General features: G+C 39.9%; 2 protein-coding genes across 2 annotated transcripts in view; both read right to left on the reverse strand.

Moving 5' to 3' along the window:
- Positions 1-16,595, reverse strand: part of lmo4a (LIM domain only 4a) — a 193,931-nt gene that overhangs the window by 1,822 nt on the left and 175,514 nt on the right. The gene's annotated exons all lie outside the window — the stretch shown is intronic.
- On the reverse strand, positions 1,164-11,820 carry spra (sepiapterin reductase a). Its single transcript, XM_083929718.1, has 3 exons — positions 11,498-11,820; positions 9,536-9,826; positions 1,164-2,591 (listed from the first exon to the last, which is right to left on the reverse strand). Exons 1-3 carry the CDS (start codon positions 11,817-11,819, stop codon positions 2,401-2,403), a joined length of 804 nt encoding a protein of 267 aa, XP_083785844.1. The 5' UTR covers position 11,820; the 3' UTR covers positions 1,164-2,400.

Genomic DNA, 16,595 nt, shown 5'->3' on the forward strand with positions numbered 1-16,595 from the left:
GGTTGCGGGGGCAGCAGCTTTGGAAGGGGACCCCAAACTTCCCTTTCCTGGGCCACATTAACCAGCTCTAACTGGGGGATCCCGAGGCGTTCCCAGGAAGACCCAGGACTAGGTGGAGAGATTATATCTCTACACTGGCCTGGGAACGCTTCGGGGAAAAAATTGATTGTCTGAATGAATGTTTTTTTTAAATTTGCCGGGTTTGACAATGACTTTCTGTCCCGTTCTGTTTCCATTGTAGCAGCCAATAGTGTTGGGCGTTTCAGGTTGCCAGGTTTGTCTGTTTTGAGTTGAGAGCGAGCTAATGGATTCCACAGCACTCACAGAAAGACTTCAGCTGAAGACTGGCCAACGTTAAATACTGTTGTAAATTAAGTGATTAGTCCAAATGAGTGGTTCCCCTGTTTGATTCATCACTGACATGGAGCAGGCTGATCACTGACACACTCTGCATCAAACCTGGCAACCCGACAGCTGGAATTATGTTTTGTTCGATCTTGAGACACTAGATGGTGGTGTTCTGCTCATTCTCCACATTGACCTTTAAGTATCACATAAAATATTGTGTTTTTGATAGCGCTGTTTGTTCAGTACAGAGGGGTACCCTGGTGTTTTAGTGGTCCCAGACATTGCCGTAGTAACCCGTCTCCCTCCTCCCTTTAATTCCTGCAGTTTTACCAGAAAAATCCTCTCAGGAATGGCGCAGTGGGGAGACGGCATACTCAGCCTTTTGCTGCAGGGCTCCCTCTATCTCCCACCGTTCCTATCAAACTTCAGCTGTCCTATATCAATAACATTTTAAAAAGCCAACAAAAACAAACAAAATCTTTAAAAAAATACCTGGATGATCCCCACTGCTTCTGCATTATGTGGCCCATAGAGCAGAGGCATTAGAGCAGGCATTAAAATCATAATGCGTAAGAATTGAGATACTTGGTTTTAAGCGGCCTCTTTGGCGGTAAGATGTAATTGTAGGCGAGTCCCAGGCTTGTCCAGAGTTTTAAAATAAAAAAATAACTGTAAAAATAACACTATGTATTATAGAAATGCAATACTTAAGTTACCTAGTTAAGTTTACAAAACCGACTTGGATGAGACCCTGAGGTAAGCATACGCGAAGCAATTATTGTCAATCAATATTTATATGAAAATAACAAGCCATACATTGAGGAATGTGTGAAAATATTTTGCGTGGAAAAGAAAAGAACAAGTTTTCTTTCACATATTGAAATGTGTCAGCATTACAGCCGCATTCATCACCGTTTGTTTACTAATCCAACTATTCGGAAAAGACAGCATCTCATGAACATAAGGCACCACAATATTACAGTTCTCAGATTTCATAGTTAGAAGTAATTGGGCATAGCTTGAGGTCAGATCACAATAAAATCATCAATATCAATTGATAAAATAAACAGAGTAATATGTTTAGGGGATACAGTTTTGACAATAAAAGCAATTAATTCAATAAAAAAAAAATAATTAAAAAGTGACAGGAAATCAACCAACGAATAGAGTTTTCCTCCGAACAGAGGACAATTTCACAGATAATGCTGGTCCTTCAACATCTAAAGCAGCTTTGTGAAACCAATGGTGCCAGAGTCTCGACCCCTCAGAAATGATACACAGCTTCTGAATTCAACACCTGAAACTGAACCCCCCTAGACTGGAAACAGACGAATCTCTGAGCTCATGTTTCATCTGCTCTGGCGGGTATGTCTGGGCCCTCTCCCATTCAGACAGATTTACAGCAGTTTGAGAACTGACAGACCAATCGCAGCTGTATATCTTACGTGGGCCAGGTTAAAGATGATGACTGACAGAGGAGTTTCACTTTAATGATCTCAGAACAAACTGTACAATATGAATCAAGATTCTGTTCCCGTGTTACTAATCCCTCACCTAAAACGTATTCAGATACACATTTTAGTTTACTGTTTAGCTGTAATTTGAGAAATGCCATAATTAGCTAGCTTAGTAATTAAAAATCCTACTGTGGCAGAAAAAGGCTGATTTATTACTGTTACTGAGTACAATTCTGTGATCTTGTTATTTACAATTGCTCCCTGACATAATCAACAGTATTTCCCATTTGGCTTTCTCGCAGAAACACTGGAGGCTCAATTCTCTCATGTGCATGTTACGCTGGAGGTTCGAGCAGCGAGAGGGGTCAAAGGTTATGTGACGCCACTGACAAAAGAACACTAAAATGACATCGATTTCTGGGTTTGAATATTGTTGAAAACAATTTGAAGAAGTAATTAAGTAAACAACTTAACAAAAAACAGAATCTAACATATATATTATAATATATATAGATACAATATAATTTTATACCATAACATGTTAATAAATTTGAGGCCCATTGCTAAATGGCTGTAAGTACTAAGAATGCTGTGTCTACAGGTCATAGACGTCGACGTGAGCTCCTGATGTGTACGAGTCTTCCAGCAGCACCTTCATCAGCTTGGCACAGGACGCCTCACAAGTGAGCAGCTGACCCTGAGCAAACATGTCTGAAAAAGACTTCCTGATGGTGGGATCAGCTGTTTTGGATCTGGCCTCCAACTGCATGCCCGTGTCCAGCGGACCTGGTACGATACAGAGGGCAGAGATGAATGGGGTTCATAGGTAAGAATGGACTTCATTTGTAAAATACACTGTTCACTGTTGAAAAGGTGTTGAGAACAATTGATGGAACAACGTTCAATGGAAACCAAATTCATCTGGCTGGATGCAAAATCACACGGAAAATCAAAGTGAAACATTCAAATCCGCGGCTGATTCAACCTTTGTGAACATGCTCTCATCTGTGAAGAGAACTGAGACTGGATGCTGGGCTGTGAGCTTGGACAGATGGACAGATGGGTGTAGATCGACACTTGGGGGGGGGGGGGGGAGATCCACTTATTAATGCATTGCAATATAATATTTACCAATTCAATATCGACTCAGAAAATCCTGAATTGATCATTTTGGTTGTAATGAAGCCCTAGTTGAGTGGGGGCGCTGTGGACAACGCTGCAGTGTGATTGGCGTTAACCCAACCCTAACCCCACTCCACCAGACAACAGAGTTTATCAAACTCGATGGCAGCTGAAGGGAGTAGCAGCAGCAGGGCTATCATGTTGCATTCATGTCATAGATGTACTAACCGATCCTAACCAAGTGGTTTTCATGTTTAACCCTAACCACCAGCTTAGCAGTCGACTTCAACCGTCTTTGGTCTGACTTGCGTTCACAGTTTTAACAATTTCTGTGCATAGCTTTTGTTTCTGTTCATGAAGTCATTTTTATAGTAATAATACAACCTACTATCTTCTCCTCATTTCTGTTGGGGTCAGTTTGTTCCAAACATAATTTAACAATTATCAGAAGGAATTTTAATGAATTATTTCTGTATTTTGGTCATCTATACTTATTGTATTATTATTTACTTATCACTGAATAATATCTAATTATTTACAGTGGAGATCAAAATTAGAGAACAAAGTATTAATTCTTGATTCATTCTGAAATACTGTTGTTTTTTATTGGACATAATATGATAAAATATCCGCTGCTATCCCACTGCCGTATTAGCATTTTTTTTTTTAATGACCAAAACACTTCAACAAAAACCTTTATATTGTGAAAACACAGTGATCAAAATTAGAGAACACTTTCAGATTCCTCCCAGTTGTTGGTGTTAATCAGCACCTGGTGACAGTTGAACTCATTGTTGGACACGCCCTATTTCTCTGCAGCTCTGCTGGTTACTTTGTAAGATGGAAGCTGCTCTAAGGAGACTGAAACCCTGAGACAGCAGGTTGTCCAGATGAAGGCCAAAGGGATGACCCTCTCAGCCATCAGAGAGAGGTTGGTTCTGTGATTTCAAGAAGATTGAAACTTTACAAGGACACAGATTCATTTAAGTCCCTCAAAAAGGCCGGTCGTCCATGTAAAACAAGTGCACGAGAGGACAGGATTATGAGAAGACTCTCAATGGGGAATCGGTTCAACTCTGCAGCTGGAGTTGGTCTCCAGTTCAGTGCTGAACAGGACAAGGATCTGTCTCTGCCCACGGTGTCTCACTGTTTAAGACTTTATGGACTGAAAGCCTACTCTGCAGTGACCAAACCTCTCATCAGCAGAAAGAATAAAAAGGCTAGACTTGCCTTTGCTGAGGAGCATGTTGTGTGGACAGAGGAGAACTGGTCCAGAGCGACTTCAGTGATGAGAGGACCTTCAGTTTATTTGGGTCTGATGGAAACATGATGTTGGGCGTAGGACTGGGGAAAGACTGAACCCAAAGTGTGAAAAGAAGCCATTCAAATGTGGTCCTTGGTAACAAAGTAAAGTCTAAGAAACCCACTCCAGTTAGTGAACTGTGGAAGAGACTGAGGCAGAATGGACCCAGATCAAACCAGAGCAGTGTGAGAAACTAGTGATGTCCTGTGGGAGCAGATGTGCTGAAGTCATTCAAAGCTGTGGCCTCTACACTTCCTGTTCATTTTTTAATCCTAGAGAAGAAAACATTGTTGAAATCTTCTCTTCTGACACAATCAACACTGTTCTCTCATTCTGATCACTGTTTTTTTTTAACTAAATAAAGGTTTTTGTTGAAGTGCCTTGGTTATTTAAAAAAACATGCTAATACAGCAGTGGTATATATACAGCAGATATTCTATCAAATGCTGAACAATATTTCAGAATAAATCAAGAATAAATTCTTTGTTCTCTAATTTTGATCTCTACTGTAGATCAATATTGCATCGAAATCGTGACCTAAAGAATCCAGATTGAGTCGAATAGAATCGTGAGGTTCTTGACAATACCCAACCCCAATTGACAAACTACTACGTCTTCATTTAAAAACACACATCTTTTGCTATGTTTACGCCTGGCGTCAACACTGCTTCTGTGTTTCTGAGCCACTAAAACAACAATGCAACAATACTGAGTCTTTATTAGTTTGAAAACTTCAGGGTTGCGTTTAAATCTGGACGGGCAGAAGTTAGACCTTTTGAAACTAAATCCAGAAACGCACTGTAAAATTCCATCCTATTATTTTTGTATAGTAATCACATGACAAACCACTCCAATGATATTTGTGCCTCTGCTCTAGAAGAAGCTGCCCTTCTCAGCTTTAGGATAGCTGCTTGTGCTACTAGCTGTAGCCAACTTATGTCGGACCAGCCTCGCAGCTCTGACGTAGAAGTTGCCTTGTTTTCATCAAGTCAAGGCAAAAAGCAGCCGAGTAATGTTATGGCCTGCTTCAACTGCATCGTGCACCCCCAACCGCTCGGGGTTGGTGTAGTTGGTCTAGCTCCACCCTGTCACTATCGTACCATTTTCCTTTGGTACCCCTACGAAAGGGTACCAGAAAATGGTACGGTACAAGTTTGTTGTTTTGCCCCCCTTTATAATGGAAAACTTTTGGACATTACATGCCATTAGAAATATGTTGAAGGCCTCAGCATGTTCTTATTTAATTTCCTAAAGAATCCCATCGGCAACTTCTTATCACTGTTATGTTATTTGCCTTATATTTCAGTAAGCTTCTGAGAAGCTGAAGTAAAGTTTAGAGGTTAATTAACAGTGAATTCAAACATGTTTTTTTGGACCGAATTATAGAGAGTAGTATTGAAAAAATCCTAACGATCCTCATCCTTTTCCTTGATTTTGTGTCCTCCCACTTAGACTTCTGTAATAGTCTTTATTACGCCCGGAGCGAAGACGCTGTTGCCCGGTTACAGTTAAGTCCAGAACTCCTGTCCCCATATCGCTCTCATATCACTGCGGCTCTGAGGCAGGGATTAAAGCAAAAAAAATAGGCCAATTTGTATTGCCAATCTACAATTTGTATTTGTAAAACCGTTTTCAAAATGATTAGAAAAATCTACATTCCCACAAAAAGGAAGTTGTTGTTTTTTTTCCATTAGCCTGAGTGTAAATGCAGCCTAAATGCCCATCATGTGTTGCTGCTGTAACGGTTAATGCCTGCTAGTTACATGTGGACAAGCAACTTGTAATTATGCTCGATCCATTTTCACTGACTTGTCTTTGACAGGAAAGATTAATAGCAAGCCCTGGGCATGCAGTGCAATTACTATCTAGTCAAACTTGCAAATATTTGTAAGATATGTGTATGATTGTCCATTCTAAGGCCGGGTAGACATATAGAACAGGCTAGCTGTATGTGTAATCACATAATTTGAATCTTCAAAAATCTATACTTTATATCTTTTTATATTTTAATTAAAATACTATTATCCCTGTGTTGTACATGCACTGTAACTCGTGGGGAACATGATCCAGAAGCAAATAGGTGTCAATCGACTCCTTGACAAAGCTCGAGTACTCGCCAGGCTCTTTCACAAGTCGTCTGTTGCAACTGAGTGACTGCTGCAGCTGTGTGGACTCACTCTGGTCAAAGACTGCCCAACTGGATGGTCCAGCACATACCTGAGGATATCACGCCTTGTCCAAGTGAAGGACTCACTTCTTCAGGTAGCTGATGGAATGGGCTGGGACTATCTACTACCGAATGAGTGGCAGAGGCTGACTGCTCTCAGATATCTGCTCCTCCCCTTTGCTAAGAACATCTCCAGACTAACACCATGTCCTTATCCCTGGTGGTGCCGCCCTCCTGGAGCTGAGCGCTCACTGTCTGAGTTCCCCCAGGCCCAGGGTTACAGTTACAGGGGACCTAGCTTCCCTGGCACATAAGATGAAGGCAAATATGGACAAACACTTCAGCTGCTTCCTTGATCCCAGTGATCCAAAGTTCTCACCTCTCACTACTGCTGCATGCTATCTTACAGTCTCACTCACTCATTGAAAATGATGACGAACAAATTCAGGAGCTTCTGAGAAAAGCAGAAGATTACATTGCTCAAATGGTGTCACCAGTAATACAGGAGGTGGCTGACGAAAATGAGCAGGAAGAAGAAAGAAGAGAGGCACCAGAGGCACCAGAGGCATTGGCAGAGCGGCCCAGATTTAGATTCCTCTCAAAAGCAAGTACGAGCCGGCCATCTAGAGCTAGCCTCTCAAAGCCCTGTGGAAGGCAGGCGAGCAGAAATTCAAGAAGCAACTGTCAGAACCTATAAACCAAAAGACTGCCCTTGACTTTGGGGCTGCACAGGCTTCTGTTTATCAGAGCCTAAAACCTCTTGCTGTTGATCATCTGGCAATGGCAGAATCTCAAGCATTGCTGAGCGAGTTTTTAGCATTGCAGGTGACCTCAGTCCTGGTCGTCGAAATAGAGCAAGAGTCATTTTAGAAAGAAGCGCTTTCCTGAAATTGAATCGAGATCAGATTCAGTAGCCTAATTCTGCTGGTGGAGAGACTATCTGACATTCATGTTTAGCACTTAAATTCCACAGGGATGCGGGGAACCAAATGACAAACTCGTTATACACCTCATGAACCACTAGGGGGAGGTCTTGCTATATCAATAGTTAGTGGCTAAATCTCTAGTGCCTACTTAGGCTTTCTGGCATTATAACTTATTTTTTTCATTTTCTTCGACTTCCTAACAGACAATAGAGAGGATTAGCCTCAGATCTTCCTTGCCTTTTGAGAATAGGACAAATGAGAGCAGATTTGAGTTGAGAGATATCCAACTAAGGTGAGGAGTATGTGTACTACAGGTAAAAGTGTAAAGAACTTAATACAACACCTCATACAACCTGTCACCTGCATTTAAATTTCAGATACCTGTATTAGTCTAATTGAATTAGTTTAGAAAAAGAGAATACCTATTACTTAAGTCTTCACTTTTCTGTCTTTTCTTAAACAATATAGTAATAACAATAATGTGTGAGGTTATTACACCTCTATAGAGAGGGGGTCGATGTGTATGTTTCTTTAAGTATCTAACACCCAGTGTGGGAAAGTTGAAGTTAATGAAGGAGTCAGACAGAGTGGAGCTCACTACACTGGAAACAAACATGCAGTTTGTTTTGACTGGTTAAAAAGTTTGATAGTTGATCTGCTACTGCTACAAAATGAGCACGAAGTTTGAGAAGGAATGCTCATGAGGGACTCCTGTCGGGCAGGTCTACTGAGTAGGTTAATGTTTCTGTTAAGAAAGGTCAGCACAGAGCCCAGCAGCCAGAATGAGACATCAGAACAGCCTACAGCCTCAGATACACTGACATGCATCGACCTGATGTCAAGTGGACCGGTTGAATCCACTGCAGGTCTCCTTTATTAGACAGCACAGAGGTCCGACGCAGTAGCTCTGAATGCCCAGGTCTAACGACCAGCCAGTCTACCTCTCTCACCCAAGTGAGCGAGCTGTACCGAGGAGAGTGGGGTTTAGATCGGAGCTGACATTAGCTGACATCGATGTACATGTGCAAATAAATCAGACAATGCACAGGAAGTTTAGTGATGTGCCCTCGAGAACGGTCTTGAGTAGGCTACTACAACAACAACAACAACGTGCTAAAAACACCACCTGGCGGGGCGGCCGGTGGAACAGTGGTTAGAGCAGCCGCCCCACGTAAAGAGGCTGAAGGTCCTTGAGGCAGAACTGCTGCCCTTTGCTGCATGTCAGCCCCCACCCCCTATTTCCTGTATGTCCTATCTAATAAAGACTTGGAAAACTGCCAAAAAACCCACAACCTACCAAGCTAGTTAGTTAGCTGCAGGCTAGCAGCCAGATGGAGTCGTAAGACGGCTGTGGCGCATAGCGCGACCCATTTCACAAAGAACACCAGATCTAATCGATTCTAAAAGTCAATCCTCATGTAAATTGAACAGCCCCAAGATAGATTGCAAATCCGAAAATGCATTATTGCTCACCCGTTCCTCAGTCGGTAACAGTCTGTTGTACTGCATCATGTCCAAGCTCAACTTTCAAAGCCATAAAGGTAGAAACTTTTCAACGCTTGCTCCTCTGTTGGTCTCTAAGCTGTGCAAATTATGCGGGATAATTGACCTACTGTTGTCAAACGATGGCCAAATTAGCAGAAAAGATCCAACAATGATGGGAACAAAACAAACAGCCTCTTCAGTGTAGCGTGGTCACGTGCATTATTGAGCTGACACTTGCTGAGCGGCAGTGTTAACAGGCTTTTTATATGGTCCGATTGATTAATACACAATGTAGCGTTCATTATGGTGGGATGTTGTACATACCGTGTTATTCTTTCTATGCCTCAGACAAAAAACACAAGAATAATTTTCATACTACATATATATGTTTTTCAAATCTAATAACGGCCCAGAGGAAACTAGATTGAAAAACGAGGGGGCTGTGTGTTTATTGTTCCCAGTCTGTGGAACAGCTCTTGTTTCCTGTTTTTCTGCTTTTGTAATGTTTGTGTACTCACCTTTTATTCAACCTTTTCTTATCATTTTGTGAAGCACTTTGTAACCTATGCTTGAAAAGTGCTGTATAAATGGTGCTACATATGCCATGGCTTCCTCTGATGATGGATAATGCTCTCGGTAACATTCTGGTATGTCGCCAAATCCGCTTTACAACATCCAAGCTGTGTTTACGGTCGCCATTGCTGCCTTATATTCATGTGTTACTCACCTGGAGAGTAGTTGAGCACCCGGACGTCTGGCTCCTCCTCTGCCAGCACCTTGAACATCATCTCTCGGGCAGCCTTGCCGGTGCAGTACAGCACCCAGGAGCGGAAGGGCTGCAGAGCGCACAGCGAGGTGATGTTGATCACGGTGCGCCGCAGACCTGGGCGCTGTGGAAAAGCCTGCAGGACTCTGGCGGTTAGGCACAGAGAGGAGCTGACATTAAGAGACAAGTAAGAGTCCACCTCGGCCATGTCTGTGAAGTCTTTGGCACAGCGGGTCACCTCCCCCAGAGAGGCTGGGAAGAAGGAAGGAGGTGTTACTAGTGTGGGTCTCCATCCTCATACATACATAGTGAGTGTTTCATCAACTAGCAGTGGTTCTCACCTTTTTCCCTGTAAAAAATCCCTAAACTGATACACAGAGGAGAGGAGCTGAGGGGTTTTTTTGGTCTTCAGTGGGGGTAGTGAGAGGAGCTGAGGGGTTTTTTTGGTCTTCAGTGGGGGTAGTGAGAGGAGCTGAGGAGGTTTTTTGCCTGGGAACCAAAGGACTAAAGCTTTTTTTTAATGGTGTTTCCTTCCCCATGGATCTGTGGAGAAGATAACCTGTGTGGGGACCTTAAAGATTGGGCTGATACCTGGAGAGTGAGCTCTAGGCATTATTCCTAATCTAGAAGCAACGCCTGGTTCCTCTGGTTCTTCTGGGTTCTCTTGTTCCTCTGGGACTGGTTTTTTTCCCTATTTCTGGGGGGTTTGCAATGCATTGCTGGAATTTTTGTTTTTGGCTTTGGAAGGATTAACATTCCGTTTTTGGTTTTTCACTGGACATGTTCCCTTTGGATTCAGTGGACTGTGTGGAAAGGCCCAGTTGAAGTAGAATATTCTAGGCTTGAGAGGACATTATGATTTTTGAACATGCTCGTTTGAATTAATGCCTGAATTATTGAACACCTTAAACTTTTGGTGGTTAACGCTGGGAGATTCTAATTATTGGGGTTAAAAGCAGAAGAACCTAACCTGTTTACTTAACTAGGGGTTGTGAGGAATTACATGAACAGTAACTCACAAACTAAATAATAAATCAAAGTCATAGTTAACCTTTAAGATTGAGGGGATTGTTATAACTCAAACTCACTGTTCACCCCCACTTGATAGACACCCAGTCCTGCAACTCATTGGCTTGTTCACAGACATGTCAAGGCAACTTTTTATGTGAAAAGAGAAACTAAACTAAGAGGGATCAAACGGTAGCTGTAAAGAGTTCAAGCGACTGTGGAAAGTACATTTACTCAAAAAGGTTACTTGAGTACATGAAACAGAGTAACTAACTCATAACAACCCCTCTGCTTTAAGTAAACTGCATGTGTGCTAGGGAGCCTACTGTTAGTATTTGAGTCAGTGTCTTGAAAATCCACAGTAGTGATAGACTGATACATATTATCTTATATATATGCACGTTTTTTAGGTGCATGGTATCGGCCGATGCGGGCTGCTGCGTTCTCTTTCCCAGCATTATTCACAGACAGGCGTCCACAGGCAGCTCTGTGTTGATGGAGACGCCTTTTTCAAGTTCAATAAATGTTCCTTTTTTAAAAAAATTGAGACTCGTAACATTTGTTATCATCGTTGTGTAATTTCTATGATGTAACTTGAGGGAGCAAAAGTCTGTATCGGTCATCGATAAGAATGATGAAAAAATCAATGGGTATCGTTATCGGCCCTAAAAAATCCATATCGGTCCCTACTCCACAGACCCCACTGTCTTTCGACTAGAGCAATAAGAAATAGTCCCTACATAAGAGGACCCATTTTCAGTCATTTGAGTGAACCAACCCTTTAAAAACATCTCTACCACAGTGACTTTCCCATTCAAAGTATCCTAAAACCTGCGTTGAGATGGAAGTTGTTTTAGAGCAGATGACAGCTGGAGGAGGGACACATGGTCATGAGCTCTACAGGTGTCTTCTTACCCGCGTTGTTGACCAGTATAACGTGCTCTATCTCCTGAGCAAAGGCTTCTTCAGATGCTCTCACAATGCTCTCCAGTCCGTCCGTCTGACTCAGGTCCGCCACCACACTCTCGACCACCTGGCCCGCTCTGCCTGCCTCTGACTCGGCCAGCTCCGCCTTCAGAGCCCGCAGATCATCGCTGGAGCGGGCCGTGAGGACGAGCGCCGACCCCGGCTTCACCAACCGAGACATCTCCGTCGCTATAGTCCGGCCAAGGCCTCTGGAGGCCCCGGTGATAATACAGAGCGCCCGGCCCAGGTCTGTACACTCAGGGGACGACATGCTTCTGAACGTGACCCGCAGCAGAGGAACCGGCTGTGCGCGCAGAGAGAGAGAGAGAGAGCCAGGCGGCTTGGTTTCCTCCAGGGGCTGCACTCTCTTCTTCTTCTTGGGTTCTACTGGCGCTGTCAATCCACTTGTTGCCCTGTCGCCATCTGCCGGTCTCACACTCGCGTGACCGTGGGTGCAGATCTAAACCCTAAATGATTAAAAACTAACCTAATATTTTTTCAGACTTCACATACTTCATATTTCACATCTAAACAGAAATGATTGAAACGGTGACAAACAACTTTCTGACTGCACATCCATCTGTGCTCCACTCCAACACAAATGAACGTAGTTTCTTCCACAGACGCTGATGATCAGCAGGCTTTAAAAAAGGGCTTCATATTTTCATATTCATCCACATCAGTGAATCGTGCATAAAGTAGTCCCCTACACTGGGAGGGAAGGGAGATGGAGAGAAGAACTGGGGCTGAGGAGACTTTACATGAAGACCCTTAAAATGATGATTCACTAATATAACAGTTAAAATGATGATTTACTAATATAACAGTTAAAATGATGATTTACTAATATAACAGTTAAAATGATGATTTACTAATATTACAGTTAAAATGATGATTTACTAATATAACAGTTAAAATGATGATTTACTAATATTACAGTTAAAATGATGATTTACTAATATAACAGTTAAAATGATGATTTACTAATATTACAGTTAAAATGATGATTTACTAATATAACAGTTAAAATGATGATTTACTAATATAACAGTTAAAATGATGATTTACTAATATAACAGTTAAAATGATGATTTACTAATATAACAGTTCAGTAAAATGACGATTTACTAATATTACAGTTAAAATGATGATTTACTAATATAACAGTTAAAATGATGATTTACTAATATAACAGTAAAATGATGATTTACTAATATAACAGTTAAAATGATGATTTACTAATATAACAGTTAAAATGATGATTTACTAATATAACAGTTAAAATGATGATTTACTAATATAACAGTTCAAATGATGATTTACTAATATAACAGTTCAGTAAAATGATGATTTACTAATATAACAGTTAAAATGATGATTTACTAATATAACAGTTAAATTGATGATTTACTAATATAACAGTTCAAATGATGATTTACTAATACAACAGTTAAAATGATGATTTACTAATATAACAGTTAAAATAATGATTTACTAATATAACAGTTAAAATGATGATTTACTAATATAACAGTTCAGTAAAATGATGATTTACTAATATAACAGTTAAAATGATGATTTACTAATATAACAGTTAAAATGATGATTTACTAATATAACAGTTAAAATGATGATTTACTAATATAACAGTTCAGTAAAATGATGATTTACTAATATTACAGTTAAAATGATGATTTACTAATATAACAGTTAAAATAATGATTTACTAATATAACAGTTAAAATGATGATTTACTAATATAACAGTTAAAATGATGATTTACTAATATAACAGTTAAAATGATGATTTACTAATATAACAGTTAAAATGATGATTTACTAATATAACAGTTAAAATGATGATTTACTAATATAACAGTTAAAATGATGATTTACTAATATAACAGTTCAGTAAAATGATGATTTACTAATATAACAGTTAAAATGATGATTTACTAATATAACAGTTAAAATGATGATTTACTAATATAACAGTTAAAATGATGATTTACTAATATAACAGTTCAGTAAAATGATGATTTACTAATATAACAGTTAAAATGATGATTTACTAATATAACAGTTAAAATGATGATTTACTAATATAACAGTTAAAATGATGATTTACTAATATAACAGTTAAAATGATGATTCACTAATATAACAGTTAAAATGATGATTTACTAATATAACAGTTAAAATAATGATTTACTAATATAACAGTTAAAATGATGATTTACTAATATAACAGTTCAGTAAAATGATGATTTACTAATATAACAGTTCAGTAAAATGATGATTTACTAATATAACAGTTAAAATGATGATTTACTAATATAACAGTTAAAATGATGATTTACTAATATAACAGTTAAAATGATGATTTACTAATATAACAATTCAGTAAAATGATGATTTACTAATATAACAGTTCAGTAAAATGATGATTTACTAATATAACAGTTTGTCATGAGCTCTCTCTCTCTGCCTGGCAACTCACTAATTGTACTCATCAGCTTCACCTGTCTCTGACTCTGCTGTAGTGGGATGTATCAGTAAGGGTGAGGAGGCTGAATACAGGGCTGTGGTTGACAACTTTGTCACATGGTGTGAGCTGAACCACCTGCAGCTCAACACAGCAAAAACCAAAGAGCTGGTGGTGGATCTGAGGAAGACAAAGACACCAGTGACCCCAGTTTCCATCCGGGGGCATAACGTGGACATTGTAGAACACTACAAATATCTGGGGGTGTTCATTGACAATAAACTGGACTGGACTAAGAACACTGAAGTCCTTTACAAGAAGGGACAGAGCCGCCTCTATTTTCTGAGGAGGCTCCGCTCCCTCAACATCTGTCGGACCATGCTGAGGATGTTTTATGAGTCTGTGGTGGCTAGTGCTTTTATGTTTGCTGTAGTGTGCTGGGGCAGCAGACTGAAGGTTGCAGATGCCAACAGACTCAATAAACTGATCAGAAAGGCCAGTGACATTGTGGGGGTGGAGCTGGACACCTTGGCTGCAGTGTCAGACAGGAGGATGCTGTCGAAGGTGCGGGCGATACTGCAGCATGGCTCTCACCCTCTCCACAACACTCTGGCTGAACTGAGGAGCACCTTCAGCCAGAGACTGATTGCTCCTAAATGCACCACTGAGCGCCACAGGAGGTCATTCTTACCTGTGGCCATTAAACTGTACAACTCATCTCTTTAATTACCGGACTCTTGACTACTTAAAAACAAAACAAAACAAAATATAAATATCTGTTCTCATTTCATTTCATTTGCCATAACAACCTAATTGTACAGTGTATATATCTCAGATTGTATTTTCACACTCACTTCAGATTGTTTACTTGATTGTTTATTATTTATTTGTACTGTATTTTATTGGCTATTTATTAGCTACTTTAGATTTATTTTAATTGTATTTTATTTGAATCTTTACTTTATTTTATTTCTACTTTATTCATCTTTATGGCTTGTTTCTACTGTGCACGGAGCATTGGAACGAAAGAATTTCCCCCCGGGGATCAATAAAGTATTCTGATTCTGATTCTGATTCTGATTCTGCTCTGCTCCCGTTTACCTGCCAGCTGCAGTGCATTTCCCACTCACCACCTCCAGCATAAAGAGTCCTGCTTTTCAGCTCGGCCTTGTCAGACCGGCTGCGAAGTTGCTTTGGTATCGTGCTTCACTGGCTTTATTCCCTGACTCCTGTACAACCCGGACCTGCCTGTAAACCTGCCTGATCTTCTGCCCCGGTAAACCTGACCTGTCTTCGCCCCTGAACCTGCCTGATCGTCTGCCCCGGAAAACCCGACCTGTCTTCGCCCCTGAACCTGCCTGATCTTCTGCCCTGGTAAACCCGACCTGCCTTCGCCCCTGAACCTGCCTGATCGTCTTCCCCGGAAAACCCGACCTGCCTTCGCCCCTGAACCTGCCTGATCGTCTTCCCCGGAAAACCCGACCTGTCTTCGCCCCTGAACCTGCCTGATCGTCTGCCCTGGAAAACCCGACCTGCCTTCTCCTCTGGACCTGTATGATCTTCTGCCCCGGAATTCCAGCTCCTCTGCAGGCCAGCTTGGACGCTCCACCACCACCTGCACGAGACGTCTCTGGGGAACACACACACGCAGGCTCACGACATCGCACTCCCTTTCCCTCTCTGGAACCCTCAATAAAACTCTTAAAACGTGACGCACTTGTGGTCCTCATCTGTCTGGTCCGTGACACAGTTAAAATGATGATTTACTAATATAACAGTTAAAATGATGATTTACTAATACAACAGTTAAAATGATGATTTACTAATATAACAGTTAAAATGATGATTTACTAATATAACAGTTAAAATGATGATTTACTAATATAACAGTTCAGTAAAATGATGATTTACTAATATAACAGTTAAAATGATGATTTAGTAATAGAACAGTTAAAAATGATGATTTACTAATATAACAGTTAAAATGATGATTTAGTAATAGAACAGTTAAAATGATGATTTACTAATATAACAGTTAAAATCATGATTTACTAATATAACAGTTAAAATGATGATTTACTAATATAACAGTTCAGTAAAATGATGATTTACTAATATAACAGTTCAGTAAATGAGGATTTACTAATATAACAGTTAAATGATGATTTACTAATATAACAGTTAAAATGATGATTTACTAATATAACAGTTAAAATGATGATTTACTAATATAACAGTTAAAATGATGATTTACTAATATAACAGTTAAAATGATGATTTACTAATATAACAGTTAAAATGATGATTTACTAATATAACAGTTAAAATGATGATTTAGTAATAGAACAGTTAAAATGATGATTTACTAATATAACAGTTAAAATGATGATTTACTAATATAACAGTTAAAATGATGATTTACTAATATAACAGTTAAAATGATGATTTACTAATATAACAGTTAAAATGATGATTCACTAATATAACAGTTAAAATGATGATTTACTAATATAACAGTTAAAATGATGATTCACTAATTTAACAGTTAAAATGATGATTTACT

The sequence above is a fragment of the Echiichthys vipera genome (assembly GCF_963691815.1).
Source record: "Echiichthys vipera genome assembly, chromosome: 16".
Lineage (NCBI taxonomy): Eukaryota > Metazoa > Chordata > Actinopteri > Perciformes > Trachinidae > Echiichthys > Echiichthys vipera.